Source organism: Pteropus alecto, unplaced genomic scaffold (assembly GCF_000325575.1).
Source record: "Pteropus alecto unplaced genomic scaffold, ASM32557v1 scaffold199, whole genome shotgun sequence".
NCBI classification, from domain to species: domain Eukaryota; kingdom Metazoa; phylum Chordata; class Mammalia; order Chiroptera; family Pteropodidae; genus Pteropus; species Pteropus alecto.
In genome coordinates, this window is record NW_006442489.1 from 130,377 (window position 1) to 157,528 (window position 27,152).

The 27,152-nt window shown below is 36.9% G+C and overlaps 1 protein-coding gene across 7 annotated transcripts in view; it reads left to right on the forward strand.

The window, feature by feature from the left end:
- The window catches only part of NINL (ninein like), a 147,443-nt gene that overhangs the window by 55,459 nt on the left and 64,832 nt on the right, over positions 1–27,152 (forward strand). For 6 of the 7 annotated variants that reach the window (XR_003043056.1, XR_003043057.1, XM_025039590.1 and 3 more), the window contains exon 2: positions 15,648–15,841. Coding sequence is in view for 5 of the 7 variants with exons in the window: in XM_025039590.1 (XP_024895358.1) it covers positions 15,659–15,841 (183 nt within the window). In the remaining 2 variants the exon portion in view is untranslated. Of the gene's footprint in view, positions 1–15,393; positions 15,467–15,647; positions 15,842–27,152 lie in introns of all 7 variants that reach the window. The other variant, XM_015596800.2, reaches the window with a different exon arrangement.

Here is a 27,152-nt window from a genome sequence, read left to right on the forward strand (position 1 = left end):
AGTCTATAGTCGTCTTTGGAGCTGAGGTGTGTCTCTTGGAGGCAGCATATGGTTGGTTTTGTTTTTTGATCATTCTGTAACTCTGTGCCTTTTTATTGGTGAGTTCAGTGCATTTACATTTAGGGTGATTATTGAAATATGAGGCCTTCTGATCCATTTTCTCTTTTGCTTTCTGGTAGTTCGGTGTTTCCATTGCTTCTTTTTCCTTGTGTTTCTGTTTTTTGTTGTTGTTGTTGTTGTTTTAATTTTATTTTGGTTGGCTTTTGTGGTTTTTCCCTCTGGTTCTTCTTGTTTTATGTTATGTACTTCAGTTCTGACTCTATGGTGTGTGGTTACCATTTCAAATATGAAAAGGTAGTTATATCTATCTATATAGATATAGATATAGATATAGATATAGATATAGATATAGATATAGATAGATATAGTCATCCATTCTCCTCTGTGTGTGCCTTATCTCCTTTCCCCTTTGCGAATTTGGATCTTTGAATCCTCCCCTTTTCAGTCATTGTTATCTCAATTTGTTTCTATATATGCTGAAAGCTCATTACTATCTTGCTATAACAATTCTTTTATTTCTTAAGCTTGTAATGCCCTGTTCTTAGTAAGGGTTGCACTCCTCTGCTTCTATTTGCCTGATAGTCATTTTACTCCTAATTGTTTTTTGTTGTTGTCGTTGTTGTCATTTTGTTTTTGGTGAGCTGACCCCTTTCAGGATTTCCTGTAGTGTAGGCCTTGTAGTGGAGAATTCCCCAATTTTTTGTATGTCTGGAAAGTTTTTAATTTCACCTTCATATCTAAAGGAGAGCTTAGCTGAATACATTATTCTAGGCTGGTAGTTTCTTTCAGTTAATAGTTTACATAGGTGATTCCATTCCTTTCTGGCTTGTAAGGTTTGCACTGAGAATTGTTGATTTTTGATAATTTTAATGCAGTGTGTCTTGGTGAAGGCTTTATAGGTTGAGACTATTGGGTGTTCTATTGACTTCTTGAATTCCAAGCTCCAGGTCATTACTTAGATTTAGGAAATTCTCATCCACTATTTGTCTGAAAATGCTTTCTAGTCCCTGTTCCTTTTCCTCGCCTTCATTTATGTCCATTATTCTTATGTTTCTTCTCATGATGGTATCAGCTAGTTCTTGAATTTCTCTTTTATTATTTTTCATTCTTCAGTTTCTCTCTTCTTCCTTCTGATTTACTTCTAGATTTATGAATTCGATATTACCGCTCCTTTCCTCCATATGGTCAACTCTGTTTCCCAAGCTTGCTATTTCATGTTTTCAACTCTCGCATTGTTCTTCATCTCCTAAAGTTCTATTTGATTCTTTTTGCGGGTTTCATTCTCCTTGCTCTGCTCATCTAGTTGTTTCTTCTATTCCTGAAATTGTTGATATGACTCGTTTTGGAAGTCATTGAGTTTTTTCAGAAGTACCATCCTGAATTCTCTGTTATTTTCTTGCATATTTCTCTGTCTAAATATTCTCTCGCATATTTCTATGTCTATAAGCTTATTTTCTGGAGATTTTTCTCTTTCTTTCTGAGATGCTTTGTCACCTTGGTTTTCATGGTGTTTAGTAGATTATTTCTTCACCTGGGCATTAATGGAAATGTATTCTGCTCTTTTTCCAGAAACTTTTATTATGTAAAGGTCTCTCTTTAGCCTGCTGCAAAGAAGGCGCTTTTCTTTTGGTTTCCAGTAGGTGGCGTCAAAGCCTCTTGAATCCCTGCTTTATATAAATTCTTAACGCTGTTTTAATTTTCTTGTAGATATTTAATCACGATCGCTACCCTCAGTTTCAGTTTCTGTTATTGTCAGCAACGATCTTGGCAGAGTTTTCTCAGATTCCCCTGGGGCTCTGTGGTGATCGATCTCAGAAGGCATAGGGGGAGGGGCTAAGGCTTAGCTTTGGTTTTGCTACTGGGGCCGCTAGAAATCAACTGTTGTTCCTCTGTCGTCCTGTCCTGCTTCTCTGCTTTCTGCCTGATGACTGAGCTCTGCAGCCAGCCGGCCATGGAGAGCTAGCAGCTATCCGAGGCAGGAATATTCAGGGATCTCACTGCAGAAACTCACCGCTTCTTCTGTAGGGAGATCCAGCTTCAAGAGGCAGCTTCTTTGTTTCTCCCAGTCCACCGCCCAACACCTGGAGTTCTGACCTGTGGTAGCTCTTATGTGTAGATCTCATGCTCAGACGTGCTGGTGTGCAGTTCGGGTGTTTTTTTGTTGAGTTTTAGATGTTCAGCTGATTGTTGTTTCAAGGGGAAAAGATCTGGGGCCGTTTCTCACTCTGCCATGTTTCCAGAGATTCCCTGATTTCTGATGAGAAGTCAGCTGTTAATATTATGAGGAGCTACTTCTCTCTCTCACCGCTTTAAAAATTATCTATTTGTCTTTGGGTTTTGACAATATGCCTGTAATGTATCTCAGTGTGTCTGTCTTTGGGATTATCCCACTTCGGGTTTATTATCCTCTTAGATCTGTATATTTATGCTTTCAATCAAATTCGGGAAGTTTTGGCCATTATTTTTTCAAATATTTTGTTCTGCTCTTTCTCTCTTTAACTCCTTGAACTCCTGTGATGTGTATGTTTGTGCCCGTGATCATATCCCTCCAGAATGTTAGGCTCTTGTTTTTCTTCATTCTGTTTTATCTGCTCCTTGGACCTAATAATTTTAATTGTCCTTTCTTCAAGTTCACTGATCTTTTTGCCTGCTTGAATATACTGTGGAAACTTTTTCGTGAATTTGTTGTTTTAGTTATTATGCTTTTTAGTTCCAGATTTTGTTTGATTATTTTAAGTAATTTCTATCTCAGTATTGATATTTTCGTTTTGTCTGTACATTGTTTTCCCCATTTCCTTTAGTTTTTGTCCATGGTCTTCTTTAGTTCATTGAGCGTATTTAAGACAGCTGATTTAATGTTTTTTAATAGTAATTCCAATATCTGGGCCTCCTCAGGACTGATTTCTGTCAAATTTTTTTCCTATGAATGAGTCATATATATCTCACTGTTTCTTTGTATGCTGTGTAAGTTTTTGTTGGGATCCGGATATTTGTACTGGTAACTCTGGAATTCTGACTCTCCCACACCTCAGGAATTGAAGATTTTACTAGTTGAGGGCTGCAGCTGTCTTTGCAATTTTTCCAAGCTATTTTTACAAAGTGTGTATTCTTTATTGTGTGTGGTGAGTGGTTTCTATTTCGTTATGTCCACAGTCAACCAGTGACCTAACAAAGGTTTTTCCCCCCAAAAACGTCTTTTTGTCTTTTTAAAGCTTTTTAGATGCCTCTGAGGGAAGCTGCTGTAGCCCAAGAAGGCTGACACCAAGACCAGTATCTGCTCTAGTCCCTCGGGGAATTACCAGACCGACCAAAACACTCAAGTCCAGATTTTGGGGGAGGGTGTCCTCATTGCGAACTCTGGCTCCAACCAGACACTTCAGAATTTGGGCTGCTATCCTCACAGATCTAGTATGGCTGAGGAGTTGAGGATGGTAGCTAGCTAATGCATGCCACTCTTTTACAAAGATGAGCAGCCTCATCACATTGCTCTAAATGTTTGATCTGGTTCCAGAGTTTCAAAATACAGTTGGCTCTTGAATAATGCAGGAGTTAGAGGTGCCAACATTTAACAACCCAAAATTCATGTATTACTTTTGACTGCTCCAAAACTTAACTACTAGTAGCCTACTGTTGACTGGAGGCTTTACCAGTAGCATAAATAGTTGGTTAACACATACTTTTATGTATATGTATTATATATGTATTCTTACAATAAAGTAAGTTAGAGAAAAAATGTTAAGAAAAGCCCAAGAGAAAATAAATACATTTATAATACTGTTTGTATTTATTGAAAAAAAGTTCAAACCCTGTTGTTCAAGATCAATTGTAGTTGATTCCAGTTGCTTTTTGTGGCTCAATGTTGCTTTGGTGGAGGGACTGACCTCTAGAGTTTCTTCCTCCACCATTTTGCATGACGTCACTTCTCTCCACTCCTTTTGATCATACATTTCTCTATCAGCTATTACAATGGGGATTCAAAAATTATGGTTTTCCAGTTCTGTCATTTCTTCTATATTGTTATTGGGTATTTATAGTAAAGAAGAGACACTTGTTTTCTTTATGGTAGAATTTTCTAGTTGAATTTAAGTCAAGTTGCTATTGATGCTGACAGTAGGGTTTTCTGTATTTGTATGTGTAATGATACATCTCGAGAAAGCTCATTTTATGTACATAGAATCATTTTATCACCACATAGACATAAATTTTGTGTCTATAGCTATAATCCTAGCTCAAATATAAGTATGTGTGATTATAAAAGTCTTTAGGAATTGGGAAGGTATTGGTCAAAGGGTAAAAGGTACGTAAGGTGAGTAGGTCTGCAAATCTTAATATACGGCATGACGACTATAGTTAATAACTCTATTTTGAATAGTGGAAATTTGCAGAGAGTAGATTTCAGGTGTTCTCTCATCACACAAAAAATGACAACTATGTGAGGAGAAGGTATGTTAATTAACTTGACTGGTAATCATTTCACTATGTATATGTGTATTAAATCATGTTGTACACTTAAATTTCTATTAAAAAATAAATCTTTATTTACATATATTATCATATAATGGAAATTTACATGATTATCTGTATATTCACTGTTTATTTTGAAAGCCATGGATACCTACCGAGTTTATAGATGATTACAGATATATATATATATGTAAGACCAGTGTGTGGCATATGGAAATTACTGAATAAACACTGGCATCTCCACTGTTACACAGGCAGATGTATCTCCAGACACATCTGCCTGTGTAACAGTGGAGATGCCAGTGTTTATTCAGTAATTTCCATATGCCACACACTGGTCTTATTACTTATTTAACAAATTTAAATGCTTAATATAGCTCCTTTAATTCCCACAACACCCTGCTGAGGTACTGAGGAACAGAGAGTTGAAGTAACTTGTCCACAGAGCTAGAAAGAGCCCATGTTAAAACGACACTCTTACCCTAGAATTTGACATTGTATGTACCACAATGTCTTCTTTATGAGACTTCAGAAAAATAGGTTTTCTAGGACAGTTTTAGAATTTGATATCCTTATAGTTTTTAGTCTAAATGTCTACCAATTAAATGTGGTATTAATTTATGTTTATAGTGTTGGGACTGGAGAATCTCTTTGATTAAAAAGATAGCTTCTCAAGCCTTATTGCTACTATTTAAGGCCTACGTAGGCAAAGTAAATAAATAGTATAAATTTTGAAATACAAGGAAAAAAACATGAAAAGTTAATGCAGAAATTAATCATAAAAGCTCAAAACTATGAATGTTGATTACTAACTGCAAGGCTGTTTAAGGTGGCGTTGAGGTCTGCTTTGCTAGAACCCAAGGACTGGCTTCAATATTTAATAAGGTTGTAATATCTTTCTAGATAAAGAATAAACTGCCCTAGAATGGCTACCTTTGGTCCTAGTCATTATGGATGAGCAGGTTTTTATGAAGGGCCTTGTTTGGAACTGTTTCCTGTTATAATACTCTGGTTCCACAAATATCAGCACCCCTAGCTGCTCTAAGAAACCATGATTGTCATTCCTATTCTCAATACTCAGCAGGTTCCTAGGGGCACAGATTAAATTTCCTCATCATTGTGCATCAGTTAAATGCAAACCCAACACATTGCTCTGTTGGCCTCCAGAGGGCTGCATTGTTCTGCAGAGTGCCTGCCAGTGGCATTTGTCACTGTCTGGCATCCAGGTGGTTTGGGGGCAAGTTCTTCTCCCCAGGGTGAAAACAAGGTTCTGCTTCACCTGATAGCAAAGTTTATGCTTGTATTTTAAATTGAGCTTTATAGCATTAGAATTATTGAGATTCTACTGTCTCCAATTTCAAAAGAATAAAAAACCATGAGTAACCAAGTGCTTCTCTTTATCTGTATTTTGTCCAAGTTCTGCATTCATTTACCGATTGGCCTGGTTTTCAGATGTTTTCTGGTGTGTAAACATTTTATGCATATGTGGAATCCTGAGTAGGATTAAATAATTTAGTTCAGATGATGAAGAAACTAGAGAGGCCCTTGAACCTCCAGGAGCATTTATTATTTATAACAACCACTTTGCCTTGAGGCCTATACTCCACCCCAGACCCCAGCTGAGTTCAGGGAACTGTACTCCTGTGTTTCTTTTCTCCTTCCCAGAGCCCTGTTATAGGATTGTAGGGGAAGGGGTTTTCTGGCCTCTGGCCTCACAAGCAGGCCTGAGGAGTCCAAACAAGATTCCTGTGGTTGATGTATTGTAGGTTCTCAGTTGGGCAGGGGTCTTTCTCACCTTAATATTCTGTACTTTAGGTTGATTGCTTTTCTGGAGAGGGAAGGAGAAGCAGTTTTTTAGTAAGACATTTGTAGAAATAGGATTTGATCCCCTACCTAGTGTCTTCTGTCCCCACCCTTTGTGTCTGAGCTTGTAGGACGCTGCTATGCCCCTATCCCTGCCTAGCACTGGCTACCCCAGTCGGCCAGCCACAGGTTGACAGACCAAGGAACCATGACTATCTTTCTGGAGACACCCCACATGCTGTTTGTCATGTACATCAGGTTTAGGTCCAGAGGAAGCTTGGACAGACAAACTAAGAGAACTAGAAAAGCAAATTTTGGTGTAATTCATTTTGTGGGGAAAATAAAAATATACCCTTATATCATTTTTACAAGAGGTAGGTCTGTGCGATCAGGAAATCAGACAGCAGTAGTCGATACTCAAACCCGAGATAACAGAACTGCTTCCTTTTGGGGGGTTGCCAGCTCTGCTGGAGTGAGGCTGTTTCAGAATGTCATAAGGCAAGAGCAGAAGTGTATGTATGCACACGTGGGCTTCATGAGAAGGTATAGCTTCTCTCAGAGGAAGAAAACTAAATGAAAACACAAATTCTCTTAGTTTAGTGATTATTCCGCTTAGATGACAGTGACCTGAGCTGGAAAGGCCACACTAATCCCCTCCCTGCTGTTTACTCCTGTTTTGGATGATGCTATATGTTTATCTTTCAATTGATATTGCAAGGTTTGGACTGGCCAGAGTTCACCTGAGAGCAATGTCTCAAGTCAGGGTGTCTTTCACTCAGATAACCCTCAGTATCTGACCCAGGCCTTCACTATTAGTGGGGTAGAGGCGGCCAGTTCCTGGAGAGAGAGGGAGGAGAAGTGGAGAGAAATTGAGAAATTAAGAGAGGGGAGAGATGAAGAAGAGGGAGAAGAGGGAGCCAAAAAGGGAGAAAAAAATGCACAGCGAAAATGGAAGTGGTAGGCACTTGTTATGACTCCTTTCTGTAGTTGTCTTATGGAGGCCTGTGAAATACCACTCTGGGCCATAAATGGGACAGAGCATCTTGAGGTACCCATATCTCTCCAGAACTGTTTACTCCTGTTTTGCAAGTCCCCTGTCCTAAACCACCTCCCCTTGCTACATTCCAGAGCTGTTACCTCAGATGCCGCTGCCACCTCAAGGCTTTCCTGTCACCCCAGTGGAGGGTAGTGCTGCCTGATTGCCACACTGTCATGTTGTGTGGAGCACGATTACATTTGCATTCTTGTGCCAAGTTTGACTTTATAGAGGTTAATGTTTTTTTAGTTGTTACTTATTTACTTTTTAAAGTGCTTATTCTTTTCCAAATGCTCTATTAGCTCTGTCATAAACCTATCTGTTATTTTTCAAATGGTCATTTGTACATAGGACCTGTTGTTGGTTCCCTAGTATCTGTTTTGTGTGGGTTGACCTCTGGGTCTGCTCAGAGGTGCCCTCTGTAGACCAAAAAAAAAAAAAAAAGGATTCTATGGAAAGTAACCTCACAGAATGATCTGATTATAAATTGCTAACTGGGCAGGTCCTTGTGAGTAGTCACGCCCCAGGCATACAACTTCTTTGCTAAAAGGCTTATCTTGGCTTTAAGCAAGCCCTGTTCATTGTTTCCGTGCATCTAGATTAACACCCCTTCAGAAACGCCCCCTTTCAGATCCCTCAAGAGAGCACATAATCTTAACTACTCTCTAATCCCATCCCTAGTGTTACTTCCTCTCACCTTCATGTAGTTTTCCTTCTGTTCCCTCAATCAAATGTATAAACAGAAGCTACAAAGCTGTTAATTCTTTGGAGTGTTTGAGATATTGCTCCCTGGCATATGAAGTCCATTTGGCTCAAATAAACTCTTCTAAAAATTCTCTACAGGTTTGGATGTTTCTTACATTGACACCTCCTGTAAGTCTCCACTACTTGCATGTGACCCATCCTTGATCTTGCGTTTTCCTCTTTTTTTTTTTAATTTATATTTTTGGGGGGTGACATTGGTTAACGAAATCCAGTAAGTTTCAAGTGTACAATTTAACTGTAAGGCATATATATATTGCATTGCATGTTCGTCTTCCATAGTTAGATTTCTTTCTGTCACCACATATTTGACCCCTTTTACCCCATCGGCTCCCCACTCCCCCTTCTCCCCCCCTCCCACCACCCTCTGATAACCACTAGTCTATTGTCCATGTCCATGAGTCTCTGTTCGTTAGTCCCTCAATTTGCTCAAGTACAAATATTGGTAGCTTCCAGATTAGGTTGAAAATAATCTTTCCTCAGGATGTCAAACTCTCTCAGTCTTGATGTTGAGAGTCCTTGCTGTACCACTCCAGCCTCTGGTGCTGTGAGTGTGGGATTGCTCTTTTCTCTTTAGACAATTTTGTGGCTTGTTCTGAAATTTCATGAGGTTGTACTTGGTGCATGTGTGTTTGTCCTTGTCCCACATGGTGGGACTTTGCCATTTGTCTGCTTGGAAAAATATATTATTCCAGTAATCCCCCTTCCCTTAAACTGGTTCTCTTTCTTTGTTTATGGAGGATACCTGGAGCTTTGGGATTGATTTTTTTTTTTTCTTAAGGAAGAAGAAAATACAGATAAGTCTGTCCTAGAATAGAACCAATTTTAGAAAGCAAGCCATCAAATTTTGAGCTTTTTTTAAAAACATTTTTTATTATTTAAAAATTTTTGATCTTGGAAAAAAGCCATAATATAAAGTTTACTCTATTTACCAGGTAGAGTTCACTAGTGTTAACTATATGTACATTGTTGTGCAATAGATCTCTAGAACTTTTCATCTTGCAAAACTGAAACTATACTCATTGAACATTCCCTCCCATTTTCCCGCAACTACCATCCTACTCTTCCAAGATTTTGACTACTCTAAATATCTCATATAAGTGGGATCATACAGTACTTGTTCTTTTGTGACTGTCTTATTTTGCTCAACATAATGTCCTTGAGGTTCATTTGTGTTTCAGAATTTTCTTCCTTTTAAAGACTGAATAACATTTCATTTATTGTGTGTGTATTTTCTTTATCCATTCATTTGTCAATTTGGGCCATTTCTACCTCTTGGCTATTGTGAATGATCAACAAACATGGCAGTGCAAATATTTCTTTGAGATCCTCCTTTCAGTTCTTTTGGATAAATACCAAGGAGTGTGATTGATAGCTCATGACAATTTTATTTTTAGTTTTTTTGAAGAATCTTTATCCTGTTTTGCATAGCAGTTGCACCAGTTTACATTCCCACTAACAGTAAACAGCATTCTAGTTTCTTCAGATCTTCCCCAGCACTTGTTTTCTGTATTGTTGTTGTTGTTTTTTAATTTTATAGTGGCCATCCTAATGGGAATGATAATATCTCATTGTGGTTTTGATTTACATTTCTCTAATGATTACAGCTGTTGAGAACCTTTTCGTATGCTTGCTGGCCACTTGTATGTCTTTGGAGAAATGCCTATTCAAGTCCTTTGCCCATTTTTCAATCAGGTTACTAGCTTTTTATTGTTGAGTTATAGGAGTTTGTTACATGTTCTGGGTTACCTTATCACATACGTGATTTTCAGTTAGTAAGAGCAGTTTCAGAGAGTTTACTGCCTATGTTTTATAAGTTTCATGGTTTTGCATTTTGCATTTAAATCTTTAGTCCGTTTTGAGGTGGGTTTTTTTTGTTTTGTTTTGTTTTGTTTTGTATATAGTGTAAGAAAGTGGTCTGGTTTCATTTTGTTTGCATGTATCTGTTTACTTTTCCCAACACCACTTATTGAAGAGACTATCTTTACCCCATTGAATATTCTTGCCTCCTTCGCTGTAAATTACTGAACATATAAACAAGGATTTATTTCTGGTCTCTGTTCTATTTCATTGATCTCTATATATGTTCTTATGCCAGTACCATACTGTTTTTGATTATATTGTAGCCGCCAGCCCCCAATAGACACATGGACCATCAGAAATCAGTGAGTTATAGGAAACACACTCTTTATTCAGCCAGCTGGGTCTGCCAGGGGTATGCAGACCCCAAATTAAGCAGCCCCAAAATGTAGAGGTACAGAGTTTTTAAGCCCTAAACCCCATTCTTCATCCTGTTTGAACACACAAGTCTACTTTTCTTCTTTTTATGAACTGTCAACCCACAGGTCGGTTGTACAAGCGGTGGGTACAGAAGCAGAAAGCTTATTGTTAGAGCGTTATGTTCCCATGGGCGATAGCTAAACAGTAATTTTCCAGCCAGCACAATTATTGTAGCTTTGTAGTGTAGTTTGAAATCGGGGAGCATATATCCCACTTTGTTCTTTCTCAAGGTTTCTTTGGCTATTCAGGGTTTTTTGTGGTTCCATGTAAATTTTAAGATTAGTTGTTCTAGTTCTGAGAGGAATGCCATTGGCATTTGAATAGGGATTGCATTGAATCTGTATATTGCTTTAGGTTACTTGATATACTTCTAATTTCTTGAATTGCTTAGAGTTAAGGTAAAATAGAAAAAGATGGAGGAACAGGCAGGGAAGCAAGGAGAGTCTGGGCAACAGGAGCAACGTGGAGGTGCGAGTGTGGTTAGCTCTGCAGTTGGGTTCCCTGGTCACTTATTATCCTCTGTGCCCTAATTCTTTGGCTTTCAGATACTGTGAATTTGGCCACTTGTCTTTTTTACTGTTAAGTTCTGTCATTTTACTTCCGGGTTATCAAAAATTAGAATTTATAAATATCAGTAGTTTGTTTTCTAATTTATTGCTTATGTTTTCCTTTTTCTTCTGTCCATTTTCATTCTCTAAACAGTCTGGGAGAGGGACATATGTTCACAGTTTCATCCCTTTTTTTGCCCTTTCTTAACTTCCATGCTCCTATCTGAAAAGTGAATGAATGATTTGATGAGCAGATAAGGCAGGCCCACACAGCTTGCTGAGCAAGTTATTTTACATGAAATGAAACCGTGAACCAGTTTGTTCATCCACAGGATGAGTACTGGTTCTTTTGACAGCTGATCAGTAGGATTTCCATTAAGAGCTCAGTGGAAATTAGGGGCGAAGTGGCATAGATGATAGAAGCTTTGTTCATCCCCTCTTGCGACCACATCAAAGTTGTGATGGAAAGAAACATGGAGCAGTCAGCAAGCAGAGTCACCTGGGGTCTAGATGAACAGAAGCCCTACAACTAGGGAGAGAAATAAGAAATCACCCTGCAATGGTTGGAGGTGGGAGGGGGTAAAGATGTGAGACTGCCCGGTCCCCAGTGGCTAAGTGAGACAGAGGCTATGACAGCTGCAGCTAGCAGCTGCAGACCTTCCTTTTAAGGGGGCCATGTCTGCGACCAGACTTTGGTGAAGGACCTGCTTGCTCTGAGCACCAGCACTGGGTCGGCTGTTCGTGGGGGCACCAGGGACTCAGCGGGACACTGAGTTGTTGGAGAGAGAGCCAGAAGTGAGGCTTTCACCTAGACAGAAGTGCCGGCAGTATCCATTGTTCCTCTGTTGAGCCCTCCTCACTTCCAGTGTGCGGACTCAGCCCGCTGCCATAGCTGAGAGGTCATCAAACTGGATAACAGGACACTCCGCCCAGAGAATTCTTTGAAACTTCACCTCCCTCAACTCACGGCCCTACCCAAGCCATGTCTAGTGGTGTCACTGGGGAGTCCTGTGCCACTTGCTGAGCAGTGCCAAGACTCACACTGGTGGCAGCTGGCTTTGGTTTCTGGCGTGGCCTCTTGAGGCAACTATAAGCACAGCATCTGTGGATTGCTTGCTGAATCTTAAGAGGTGGTCCTGGAGGGGTGCAGCCTGGGGCTGAACTTGTCCTGCAGCTGTCCTCTCAGGACTGTGCTGCTGAACACCTACCATACAAAGTCATGCTAATAAGACCAAGAGACTTAGGAGCTTTGCTTAGTACTTAGAAACAGACACGGAAAGGCAGCCAAAATGGGAAGACAAAGAAGCAGAAACCATATGAAAGAACAGAACAGAGATCTAGGAATAGTGGAGTCAAGCAATCTAACAAATGCAGAATTCAAAACATTAGTTATAAAGATGCTCAATGAAATTAAGAGAAGTTGGATGAACTCAGTGAGAACTTTAACAAAGAGGTAAAAAAATGTAAAAATGGAAATGGAAACTATAAAAGGGAACCAGTCAGAAATGAAGAATACATTATCTGAGATGAAGGGTATATTAGAGGTAGTCAACACAATGGATGAAGAAGAGGGTCAAACCACCAATATAGAGGATGGGGAAGCCAAGGACACCCAATCAGAATGGCAAGAAAAATGTAACCAAGAGTATAATAATAATTTAAGGAGCCTATGGGACAAAATTGAGGGTAACAATATCCATGTCATAGGGATACCTGAAGAGGGAGAACAAGAAGTTGAATATATATTTGAAGAAATAATGATGGAAAACTTCCCTAACCTGGTTAAACAAATAGACATATAACCCCAGGAAGCTCAGAAAATCCAAAAAAAAAAAAACAAAAAAAAAACCAAAAAAACAAAAAACCAAAGAGGGTCACACCAAGACAAATGATAATTAAAATGCCAAATTTTAAAGACAAAGAGAGACTCTTAAAAGCAGCAAGAGAAAAGCAATTAGTTATTTATAAGGGAGCACTCATAAGATCACCCAAGTAGCTAATTTCTCAAAAGAAGGCCAGAAGGGCCTGGCACAAAATATTCAAAGTGATGAAAGCCCAGAATCTACAACCAAGAATACTTTACCCAGCAAAGCTATCATTTAGAGTCAAAGGACAGATAAAGACCTTCCCAGACAAAAATAATCTAAAGGAATTCATCAGCATCAAGGTAATGTTGGAAGGACTTCATTAAGAAGAAAAAACATGTATCCAAAACAGGAATAAAGAATGGTAATAACTACATTCCTATCAACAAATACCTCAAGTGGAAAAGAATTAAGTGCTTCAGCCAAAAGATAGGGTGGCTGAATGGATAAGAAAACAAGATCCCTACATACGCTGCCTACAAGAGACTCGCTTCAGATTAAAAGACACACACAGACTAAAAGGAAGGGGATAGAAAAAGATATTGCCTTGATGGACCTAGAGGTTATTGTGCTGAATGAAATAAGTCAAATAGAGGAAGACAGATATTGCATGATTTCACGTTCATGTGGAATAAAGAAAAAAATAACAACAACAAAAGTGGAAATAAACTCATAGATACAGAGAATATTTAGAGGGATACTAAATGGGAGAGGGTTTGGGGAGATAGTGAAAAGGGCAAAGGGATTAAGAAGTACAAATGGATAGATACAAAATAGTCATGAAGATATAAAGTGCAGCATAAGGAAAATAGTCAACGATGTTGTAAAAAAATATGTAAAGGGGAAGAAGGGTACTAGATTTCATGGGGTGACCACTTCATGAGTTATATAGATCTTGAATCACTATGCTGTACAACTGAAACTGGGTACTAGATTTAATGGAGTGACGACCACTTCATGAGTTATATAGATCTCGAATCACTATGCTGTACAACTGAACTACTTGAACTATACACTGTAAATATGAGCAACTAATTGTCTATTCTACTTCAATAAAGCTGGGGGGGAAAAAGCTCAGGGGAGCCATCTCACCTGAAATTGCAGTGAAACATCACTACGAAGATTCTACTCAGTGCCAGCTTTTTTATTTCATCAATTCTGTTGTTTCCCTGAGTGAGATGATGTGCATGCACATTTTCCACTTGGAGGTTGATATGAACAGGGCTTGATCCCTCATGCAGTTCTCATGCTGATAAGCCCCATCTCTGCCCCATGTGGGCTGTGGAGAGTGACCATCACTGACCATTTCAAAATTACAGCTTTATAATTACGGCATTCAAGGAATGCATGCTATACCTAATTAGTAAAAGTTGTTGCTTTATTGTTTCATGTTTGTGCATTGAATATTAATGAACTTGCTTGATTTTCCATGTTTGTTTACTTGTCATATTTCTTCTTTTTAGAATTGTCCCTTAGGTCCTGTGTCTATATAATAGGCTGAACCATAATGAAATTGCCATTTTTGTGTGTCAAAATGGTCAAATAATGGCAATTTATATGGTTCATCCTAATATCTTTAGGATCTTAATGTTTTTGTGTTTTAATACCATTTTTCTGGTTATAAAGTGTTCTGCTTGTTATAAAATTTTAAGAAATATAAAAATATGTAAAATAGAAAATATAAATATATAGCACCACAAAATCATCCCACACTATTTTGATGTATTTTTCTTTTTTTCTTTGCTCTTTTTTGAATATATTTTCTCATAGAAAGTTACAGAATTTTCTTGATAGAAATGTTATGAGCCATAAATGAATTATTATATGTATATTGACCAGTAAGAATATTAGCTCTATTATTATAAACAGTTTCTATCCTGCCTTGATATTTTATCAATATACTTCTTATGCTATTATTCTTAAGAAATGTAATTTTCAAGACTTTCATAGTCTACTATATAAATGCACTATAATTTAGCAAACTCTTCTTTTGTTGGATATTTTAGGTTATTTTCTTTTTGTTTCCTTATATAAATAATACTCCAATGAACTCTTTGTCTATAGTACTGTTTCCTTTAGTACAAGGAGCTTCTGTAAGGAATTTCATGTATGTGAAATAACAAGGTCAGGTAATTAAAATATTGAAAAAAATTTTGACATATAGACAAAATGCCCTCTTGAAACATTTTTTAATTGTCACTTCCTTCAGGAATTGTGAGATTCCCCTTCTCTGGGAGCCTCGGTTAGTAGTGAAAGTTTTTATTCTTGATAATATGACAGTCACAAATAGTATCTCTTTGTTTTAATTTGAACAGTTTTAGATGGTTATTAACAATATATTTTTCTTTTGTGATTTGTTTATTGATGTCCTCTATTTTTATTGGAGTTTTTATTTTTTCTTATATGTGTAAGGAAAAAAACCATACTTGTATATGTATAGAGAAAAATTAGAATGTATATTTGCCACAGTATTACTAATGAGTTTTTAGGTGGTGAAATTTTAGATGATTTTATTTCTTTTTATGCTTACCTCTTTTTCCTGATTATTCTGTAATAGATTTTTTTTTTTTTTTAGTGAACAAAGAAATCTGGTTCTTGCGAAGGAGGACCAGCTCTCTAGCAGCATGTTTCTGGCCTCTCCTGCAAAGGTGGAGCTGATTCTTCCCAGTCCCACTTAAACTTAAGAGAGTCATGGATGCCCTTTGCCCACACACACATCTCCTACCCTGCACCTGTACTATATCACCTGAGATCATAACAGTGGAAGAATGCATGAGGTATGACAGTAATTGTGTACCACTGTTGTTGTTTTTCCCCTGGCATTTTCAGCCTGCTATGGGATGGATGAAGAAGAAGAGAACCACTATGTTTCACAGCTCAAGGAAGTCTACAGCAGCTGTGATACCACAGGGACAGGCTTTCTGGACCGGGAGGAGCTGACGCAACTCTGCCTCAAGCTTCATCTAGAAAAGCAGCTGCCCATTATTTTGCAAACACTTCTTGGAAATGACCACTTTGCCAGGGTGGGTATTTAACTTCATTCTCATAATGAAAAGCTCAGAGTACTACAGTTGGCTGTTACAGGCATTTGATAAATATTAGTTGAATAAAGGTAATTTGTCAAAGGAAAGTTATTAGGAAATGGAATGGTGTTTTTCCTATAGAACCCCTACATTATAGAAAGTGTTTCCTTAAGATGATGTGTAGTTACTTCCAGAGATTTTGTTTTGTTTTTTTTCCAGGAAGATGTTTGAGTGATTTTTTTGGCAGGGGTCAGGGGCTTATGGTCTGAGTAGGTGGCATGTAGTTCACAAAAATACAAGGCTGGATCCCTGGGCAACTCATACACGAGTACCTCGAGGGTAAATTGTCTCATAAAGGTATACAGATTGAAATTCATCTAGTAGCTGGACAAAATTGCAAACTACTATTAAGGAACAAAAGTATACCTATATTTAGAGGTATCCTGTGATTTTATCTAGGCTGGATAGAAAATATGAACTTGGAGAGTTATTTTCTCTGGGAAATTCAAGGTCATCTGAATGGTGATCTAGAACGAAAATCGAAACTTTCCTGATAGAAACAGCAAAAAGTACCTCCTGCCTTCTTCCTACTTCCTGTTAGCATGTTAGTGCTAAAAACAGTGCCTGTTATCTTGTTTGTCATCATAACTTTTAGGAAGAGTGCTTTTTTCCCCCCCACAGAATGCAATAAAACTATTTTCATTTTGAATGAGAAAAAAAGTCCAGCCTGCAAATTTTCCTGAATTGGCCTTTGGACAAAAACAAAGAAAAACAACAGCAAAAAGAAATCCTCATTGCTGGCATAGGGAGAGAATCCTGGCCTTTTTTTTAACATCCCCAAAGCACCCACTGTCCTGTGTAGCTAATGCTTGTCAGTAGGGTACTTTTATTCCTTTGTAGAGAACCGTCTCTTTATTCTATTGCTGCTTTTTTTTTTTTTTTTTTCTTTTTTTTTTTTTTTTTTTTTTTTTGTACTTAAGCAGCTGTGTTTTTGATACATAATGTTCTAGTCCCTCTTGATACCACTTGAAATTATATTTGGGACCTAGATGAGCAAAAGGCACATTTGTGAAAATCAATACTCTGGTGATTTAAAAAATATAAACAGATGATCTGGTTTCCTTGATTATTTTTGACAGTTTAGAAAATTTGAAGTCAAAAGAATAACTTTTGGGCCCAGATTCCGATTACAGGCTCTGTTTATAAAACAAACTATGTAATTCCCAAGCCTTTCTCCACTTTATGCTTTGTATGTGCAGAAATGGTATAATATTTAGAAATATAAAATGTGACAGGAAATAAAAAAAGATCAGTATTGGAAAATCAAAGAGAAAATCAACTTGGATTGTTTGATATTTTTGACTTTTCCCATGTCACATGCATTCTGAAAAGCAATTGTTCTAAGTTGTAATTCTTTCTAGGAGGCTGGAAATTTCTTCTAACACACTAGTGGGAGATATGTTAGAAGGAGAGACAGATAACAAGCAGTGACAGGAGCCTGACCTTTTCTGATTAATTCAGTTTGCAAAGCTCTGTGCGTGTTCATCCATCTGTCTTTCAATCTGTCCCAACTCCATTCTTTCTTACACCCATGATTTTCTGTTTCCAAAATGCAAGTCCGGTGTTGGATAAATTTAAGAGTCACTCTGCTTCTCTTAGTGGTCTGAATGAAGTCTGACCTGAAGTTATCCACGGGGTGTCTCTTCTTCTTTTGTGACCTATGAAGGAAAAGGACACGAAAACATAGAAACAGAGCCAAAATGGTATCAGATAAAATGGCATCTCTTTTGGCTATCAGATCCCACTAATGGATAGGATAAAGGCAGCTGATAAGTATTATCAAAGACAAAAAATATATATGAGATTAGATCAGCAAAACTGCCATTTCATTCTGCTTGCATATATTCAACAAGTGTTTCTGAGCACTTATGTGCTAGGCAACATTCAGAGGCTAGGGATATAAAAATGAAAGAAATACAATGTCTTCATGTGAAATGAAATATATGTAAGGTTATTCATTCTAGCATTGATTCAAACAGCAAAAGATTGGAAACAGCTTTTTCAGTATGAGATTGATTAAATAAATTCTGGTAGATATATATAATGAAAGTTTATGCAGTTCTATAAAAGAATGAAGAGGCTTCAGATATTCTAGTAGTAGCAAGTTAGCAAACTAAAGCCAACATTCCAGTGAGAGCTACTAAAAAAGCTGAACAACATAGTAAAAACAGAGATCTTGCTTGAAAACAGTAAAGAGCAAACAAGAAATTATCAGTCTAAAAATCTTTGATAAGTCCTGTACCAAAAAAGGTTAAGCTAAGCACATAAAACCCCATTTACCTGGAAAATATTTTCTGGTATTAAGTAAGCTGCTGTGAAATTGCTATGTGTCTTGGGGACCTTCACAGGGTCAGGGAATTATATGTCAAAACCCAGGCTCAACCAAGGCAGAGAATCTGAGAAACGAGTCCTAAATTTAAGGGAGGATCCTAAAGCATAACCCCTATAGGGTAAAGATGAACTGTAAGTAAATTAGCCATTGTGCTTTTGCTATTTGGGCTTGCATCCCTTCAGTTGTAAAAAGCAGCCAGAAAAAATAAACATATCCTGAAAATAGTTAGATTGACAGCTCCCTTCTAAAATGTGACAGTAGAAGCCAAAAGCTAGTGGAAAGGTATCTCCAATGTACTGGAAGAAATCAACTGTCAATCTAAGTTCCATACTCAGCAAAAATATCTTTAAAGAATAACGGTGAAGAATGTATCTGCAAGAATGCGAATTTTGCTCAATTTTGAAAGGATATAAAGGTAAACACATCTAATAAGTATTCGTTGAGCGTTTACTGTATGCCTGCAGTGGGATCACGTGCTAGTTGGGGAAGACAAGAAATAAACAAGTACGTAAATAATCCAGTGTCAGATTGTGCTACCTGCGTATCCCACGCAGAGGCTTTCACAAGCCAACAGCTGCATTTAGTGCTCAATGTCAACAATAGAGGTGTTTATTCAAATTCTGTGCCAGATTTGGGAAGCATGCTGGGATCTACAGTGTCAAACCTGCTTTTCTGACACTTAACTGGTAACATTTTGACCTACCTAGTTAACTTCTTCTGTTGATTTCTCTGTGTTACTCTCATTGAAGCATTCAGAGAGAAAAGAGCACAAATAAATGTGTGCAGCTCAGTGAATATACCACACTGAGCACACCTGGTAAATAGTATCCTGCATCCTTCCTCATGTTCTCTTGCAGTCCATCTGCCACCAAAGGTTACCACTGTCCTTATGCTAATATTACATATTCATTTTGCCTGTTTCTGAACTTTATATAAATGGAATATGCAATACATGCTCAGTACATATTTTCTGGCTTCTTTTATTTGATATTATATCTGTGAGATATATTCATGTTGTCTCTTATCAGTGGCTTGTTTTTTTACATTGTCTTATTTTATTTTCTGGTTCTATCACAATTTATTTAACCTATTCTATTCATGGACATCTGGGTCATTTCCACTTTCTTTTAATAATTTTTCTACTGAAAAAAGAATAAAATTAAAAAATCTCAGACAACCATACTAAAAGACTTTTGCATTAGCATACTTAAGCAAAATGAAATTCCAAAGGATGTACTTCAAGTAGATGGAAAATTATTCCAGACAGAAGGTCAGAAATGCAAGTGAAAAACAAAAGGGTAAATATTTGGATAATTGTAAATGTACATTTACTATGTAAAACTATTTTGTTGAGATTTAAAATATAGTTAAAATACATGATGACAAATGAATAAAAGTCAGGAGTTAGGTAAATGTCATGGAAGAAGTTAAAAGTATTGATTAATAGTAAGCTTTGGTAAGCTAAAAGTCATGGTGAAAATTTTAGGATAAACAATAAGAGAATGGAAATAGGCTGTATAACTTCTAAATTAATAAAGGAAAAATGAAGTCTTAAAAAATCAACAAATCCAAAGAGAGGAAAGAAAGAAGAAAAAAACAAGTAAAATTGAAAGCAAAAAATAGATTTAAATCCAAATATATCAGTAAATACATGAAATGTAAGTAGATTAAATGTTTAAGTTAAAAGATGAAGATTTTGAGATTGGGGGGGAAAATCCAACTGTAAACTGTTCACAAGAGACACTTTAAAACATAAGGATATAGAACTTTTGCAGAAACATGGTGGAGTAAGAGACATCCCCAGTTCTCTTCCTTTGAAACAACAACAAACCGAACATCTAAAATTTAACAAAAAACACCTGAACTACACACCAGCATGTCTGAGCGTGGAATCTGCGCATAAGAGCTACCACAGGTCAGACCCCCGGGTATCTGGAGGTGGTCTGGGAGAAATAAAGAAGCTGCCCCTCACAGCCACCGGAGCTACCTGCAGGAGGAGTGGGAAGGATGAAGGTGTGACGACTTCCCTGATCAGCCTGCTTGGGACTGCTGTGAGCTCCCCGCGCTGAATGGAAGGGCCCAGTCATCAGGGCAGAAGAAAGAAAAGCAGGACTGGACCGCAGAGAAACAACGGTTGATTTTTACTGGCCCCAGTTGCAAAACCAAAGATGAGCCGCAGCCCCCAACTTTCAACCCAGAGGATCCTTCCCCCATAACCTCCAAGACCAATCACTGTGGAGCCCCAGGGAAATCTGAGCAAACACTGCTGAGACTGTCGCCGACACTGACAGGAACTGAAACTGAGAGTAGCAAGCGCGATTAAATATCTACAAGAAAAATTTTTAAAAAGGCATTATTTAAACTTTATATAAAGCAGAGATCCAAGAGGCTTAGATGCCACCTACTGGAAACCAAATGAAAAAAGCGCCTTCTTTGCAACAGCCTAAAGAGAGACCTTTATATGATAAAACTTCTTTCTGGAAAAATAGCAGAATATACTTCCATTAATGCCTAGGTGGAGATATAATCCATTAAACATTAAGAGCAACCAAGGTGACAAGGCATCTCAGAAAGGATGAGAAAAATCTCCAGAAAATAAACTTAAAGACATAGAAATATGTGACTTAAATGACAGAGACTTGAGGATGGTACTTCTGAAAAAACTCAGTGACTTCCGAAACAAGTCATATCAACAATTTCAGGAATTGAAAAAACAACTAGATGAGCAGAGCAAGGAGATTGAAACCCTCAAAAAGAAGAGAATGGATCTTCTGGAGATAAAAAACACACTGCAAGAGTGGAAAAATGAAATAGCAAGCTTGGGAAACAGAGTTGACCAAATGGAGGAAAGGAACAGTGATATCGAAGACAGAAATCTAGAAGTAAATCAGAAAGAAGAAGAGAGATATTAAACAATGAAAAATAACAAAAGAGAAATTCAAGAACTAGCTGATACCATCAAGAGAGGAAACATAAGAATAATGGGCATTATCGAAGGCGAGGATAGAAACAGGTACTAGAAAGCATTTTCAGACAAATAGTGGACGAGAGTTACCTAAATCTAAGGAATGAGCTGAAGCTTGGAATTCAAGAAGTCAACAGAACACCCAATTATCTCAACCCCAAAAGGCCTCAACCAAAACACATCGTATTAAAGTTATTAAAAATCAACGACAAAGAATTCTCAAGGCAACCAGGGAGAAGAAAATGTTAACTTGTAAAGGAAAAACCCATTAGATTATCATGGGACTTCTCAGCACAGACCTTACAAGCCACAAAGGAATGGAATCAAATATTTAAACTACTAAGTGAAAGGAACTACCAGCCTAGAATAAGATATCCAGCTAAGCTCTCCTTTAAATATAAAGGAGAAATTAAGACTTTTCCAGACATAAAAAACTGAGGGAATTCACCACTACAAGGCCTGCACTACAGGAAATACTGAAAGGGGTCAGTTCACCTAAAACAAGATGACAAAAGAAAATACATAATTAGGAGTAAAGTGACTATCAGGCAAATAGAAGCAGAGAAGTGCAACCCTTACTAAGAACAGGGCATTATAAGTGTAAAAATAAAAAGAGAATTGTTAAAACAAGATAGTAATGAACATTCAGCATACATAGGGACAAATTGAGATAACAATGACTGAAAAGGGGGGATATTCAAAGATCTAAATTCATAAAGGGGAATGGAGATAAAGCATGCGTGGAAGAAAATGGACAACTATATATATATATATATATTACATATTCGTAATGGTAATCACACACCAAAGATTCACCAATGAAGTATATAACATAAAACAAGAAGAACCAGAAGGAAAACCCACAAAAGCCAACCGAAATAAAGAAAATAAACACAAAGACGAGGAAGCAATGGAAACACCAAGCCACCAGAAAGCGAAGCAATGGAAACACTGAGCTACCAGAAAGCAAAAGATAAAATGGCTATAAGAAGACCTCATATTTCAATGATCACCCTAAATGTAAATGCACTGAACTCACCAATAAAAAGGCACAGAGTTGCAGAATGGATCAAAAAACAAAACCCAACCATATGCTACCTCCAGAAGATACATCTCAGCTCCAAATACATAGACTAAAAGTGAAAGGGTAGAAAATGATTATTTCAAGCAAACAGCATTTAGAGAAAAGCGGGAGTAGCAGTACTAATATCAGACTAAATGGACTTGAAAATAAAAAAGGTAAAGGAAGATACTGAGGGACACTTCATAATGATAAAAGGAATCATGCACCAAGAAGACATAACACTTATTAATACCTATGCTCCCAGTCAAGGAGCCCCCAAATATGTAAAGCAATAACAGAACTAAAGGGAGAAACAGACCAAAAAAACACTATCGTAGTAGGGGACCTAAATACTCACTGTCAGATATGCAGAGATCATCCAAACAGAAAATCAGTAAGAAAATCACATCCTTAAATGACACATTAGTCCAACTGGACATAATTGACATTTACAAAGCTTTCCATCCCAAAACAGCTGCTTATGCATTCTTCTCTAGTGCACGTGGAACATTCTCAAGAATTGACCACATACTGGGACACAGAGATAGCCTCAAGAAAAATAAGAGGCTTGAAATCATACCAATCATATTCTCTGATCATAATGCTTTGAAACTAGAGATCAACTGTAAAAAGAAAGTAGAACCACAAATACATGGAAATTAAACAACATGCTACTGAAGAATAACTGGGTCAGAGATGAAGTAAGAAAAGATCAAGAGATACATAGAAACGAATGATAATGATAGTACATCATATCACAACTTTTGGGACATGGCAAAAGCGATCATAAGAGGAAAGTTCATGTCATTACAGGCCTATCTCCAAAAACAAGAATGAGCCCAAATAAACAGCATAATGCTTCATCTTATAAAATTAAAAAAGGAAGAACAAATGAAACCTAAACTTAGCAGATGGAAAGAAATAATCAAAATTAGAGCAGAAATAAATGAAATTGAAAACAAAACAAACAGAAAAAAAAACAATAGAAAAAAATAAATACAACAAAGAGCTGATTCTTTGAGAAGGTTAAGAAAATTGACAACCCCCTGGCTAGACTTACTAAAGAAAAAAGAGTAAAGAATCAAATAAAATCAGGGATGAAAGGGGAAATTACGACTGACATCGCAGAAATACAAAGGATCGTGCAAAAATACTAGGAAAAATATATAATGCCGAATTTAATAACTTAGAAAAAATGGACCAGTTCTTAGAAAAATACAATCTTTCTAGACTGAATCAAGAACATCTGGAAAATCTAAATAGACTGATCAGCAGTATGGAAATTGAAACAATCATCAAAAACCTACCAAAAAGTAAAAGTCCGGGACCAGATGGCTTCACCAGTGAATTCTGCCAAACGTTCAAGGAAGATTTAATACCTATTCTCCTCAAACTCTTCCAAAAAATCCAGAGAAGGCAATATTTCCCAACTCATTTTATGAGGCCAATATTACCTTGATAGCAAAACCTGGTAAGGATAACACACAAAAAAAGAAAACTCCAAACCAATATAGCTCAGGAACAGAGATGCAAAAATCTTAAATAAGATGCTAGCGAACCGAATACAGCAACATAGTAAAAAGATTATACTCCACCATCAAGTGAGTTTCATTCCAGAGGCACAGGGATGGTTCAACATATGCAAAGCGATTAATGTGATACACCACATAAACAAATTAAAAAACAAGAATCATGTGATAAGATCAATAGATGCAGAAAAAACCCTCACAAGGTAAAGCATCCATTTTTGAATAAAACACTTAACTAAATCAGTATAGAAGGAAAATTCTTTAACATAATAAAGGCCATATATGACAAATCCTCAGCCAACATTATACTTAATGGTGAAAAACTAACAACCTTTTCTCTAAGATCAGGAACAAGGCAAGGCTGTCCAATATCACCACTGTTATTCAACATAACATTGGAGGTCCTAGCGAGTGCAATCAGACAAGAGAAAGATATAAAAGACATCTAAATAGGAAACAAGTCAAACTGTCACTATTAGGAAATGACATGATTCTCTATATAGAAAACCCTAAAGATTCCACAAGAACACTACTAGAAACAATAAGCAAATACAGTAAAGTTTCTAGATGTGAAATCAACGTTCAAAATTCCATAGCGTTCCTATACTCTAATAATGAAGTGTCAGAAAAAGAAGTGGAAAAAATAATTCCTTTTGCAACTGCAACAAAAAGAATAAAATGCCTAGGAATAAATTTAATGAAACATGTGAAGACCTATATAATGAAAACTATAAGACCCTATTAAAAGAAGTCGAAGATACAAAGAAATGGAAAGGTATTCCATGTTCTTGGATTGGAAGAATCAACATAGTTAAAATGACCATGTTACTTAAGGCATTATACAGATTTTATGCAATCCCCATCGAAATCTCATCGGCATTTTTTAAAGCAATAGAACAAAAAACTCATCAGATTTGTATGTAGTCACACAAGAGCCCGAATTGCTAAAGCCATCCTAAGGAAAAAAAAAACAAACAAGGCTGGAGGCATCATTCTGCCCAACTTCAAGTTATACTATAAAGCAACAGTAATCAAAATGGCATGGTATTGGCAGCAAAACACACGGACCAGTGGAACAGAATCGAGAGTCCAGAAGTAAACTTACATTTGTATGGGCAAATAATTTTTGACAAAAATGACAAAAAGATAGAATGGAGGAAGGAAAGCCTCTTCAATAAATGGTGCTGGGAAAACTGGAAAGCCACCTGCAGAAGAATGAAGCTAGACCATTGTCTATCAGCACACATCAAAATTAACTCCAAATGGATTAAGGACCTGAATATAAGACCTGAAACAACAAAATGCATAGAAGAAAACATAGAACTCAACTCAAGGACCTTGGAATTAAAGAGGTTTCTATGAATTTGACCTCAAAGGCAAGGGAAGTAAAAGCTAAAATAAATGAATGGAACTACATCAAACTAAAAAGCTTCTTCTCAGCAAAAGAAATAGCAAAGTAAAGAGACAACCATCTGAGTGAAAAGATATATTTGCAAGCAATGCCTCTGATAAGGGACTAATATTCAGAATATACAAAGAACTCATACGACTCAGTAACAACAAAAAAAACCACAAATGATCCAATCAAAAAATGGGCAGAGGACTGAACAGACACTTCTCCTTAGAAGACATACAAATGGCCAATAAATATATGAAAAGATGCTCAACATCGCTAGCTATTAGAAAAATGCAAATCAAAACCATACTGAGATACCATTTCACACCTGTTAGAATAGCTATAATCAACAGGACAAGTAAGAACAAATGTTGGAGAGGATGCAGAGTCTCACTGCTGGAGGGACTGCAAGTTGGTACAGCCACTACGGAAAACACTATGGAGGTTCTTCAAAATACTAAGAAATGATCTACCATATGATCCAGCAATCCCTCTACTGGGTATTTACTCCAAAGACTTGAAAACCCATATCAGAAAAGATATATTTCACACCATTGTTCATAGCAGCATTTTTCATAGTGGGCAGAACATGGAAGCAACCAAAGTGTCCTATGATAGATGATGGTCTAAAGAAGCTGTGGTATATATATATATATATATATACAATGGAATATTAACTCAGCCATAAGAAGAGATGAAATACTGCCATTTGTGACAACATGGATGGACCTCGAGATAATCATGCTAAGTGAAATAAGCCAGACTGAAAAAGCTAAAAATCAAATGATATCACTTATAAGTGGGATATAAACCTTAAAGCAACAAACGAGTAGGATAAACGAAAAGAGACTCATGGACATGGACTATAGACTAGTGGTTACCAGAGGACTAGACAGTAGTGGTTAGTAGGGGTTGGGGAGGAGGGCAGGGTAGATAGGATAAAGGGGTCAAATATAGGGGGATAGGTGAATGGTGCAGTGGGTAAGGGGGATCAAAATTATGGCAGCTGAAGAAAACTGGACTTCGGTGGTAAACACAGAATAAAATATACAGATGTGAAATGATAATGTACATCTAAAAATTATATAATTGTATTAACTGATGTTATCCCAATAAACTTAATAGAAAAATATTAAAAAACATAAACACACTTCTTAAAATAAATAAAACAAGGATATATCAAAGTGACTATTAAAATGTTTAGTAAAAACACATATAATGTAAATAGTAACGAAAAGAAAACAGATTTTTTTAATGTGAGCATAAATAGTCTTTGTAGTAAAAGTATTACTGAAGTAGAGAGGGTTAGCATTTTTAAAGAGTTTTATTAAAATATAGCTAACATACAATATTATATTAGTTTCACGTGTATACTGTAGTTACTTGACATTTACATACCTAAAGAAGTGATCACCGTAATACCGGCAACCATCTGACACCCTACAACACTATCACAATATTATTGACTATATTCGCTCTACTGTATATTACATCCCTGTGACTTGATTTATAACTGGAAAATTGTACATCTTATTCCCCTTCACCTTTTTTTCTTTTAATTTTTCAATTACAGTTGACATTTAGTATTATTTTATATTAGTTTCAGGTGTACCGCATAGTGGTTAGACATTTATATAATTTACGAATTGATCCCCCTGACTAGTCTAGTACCCACCTGGCACTATACAGTTATTACAATATTATTGACTGTGTTCCCCATGCTTCACTTTACATCCCCTGTCTATTTTGTAAAGTGGCTTAGCATTTTATAGTGATAAAAGATTGGATTCACCAAGAGAATTTAAATACTTATTCTATGACCCAGCAATCCCATTTTTAGGTATATACTCTAGAGCAACTCCTAAGGACACATGTATAACAATGTTCAAAGCTGTTTTTTAAAATAAACACTTAAAACAATGGAAATATCCATCTGCAGAATAGATTAATAAATTGTACAATTATA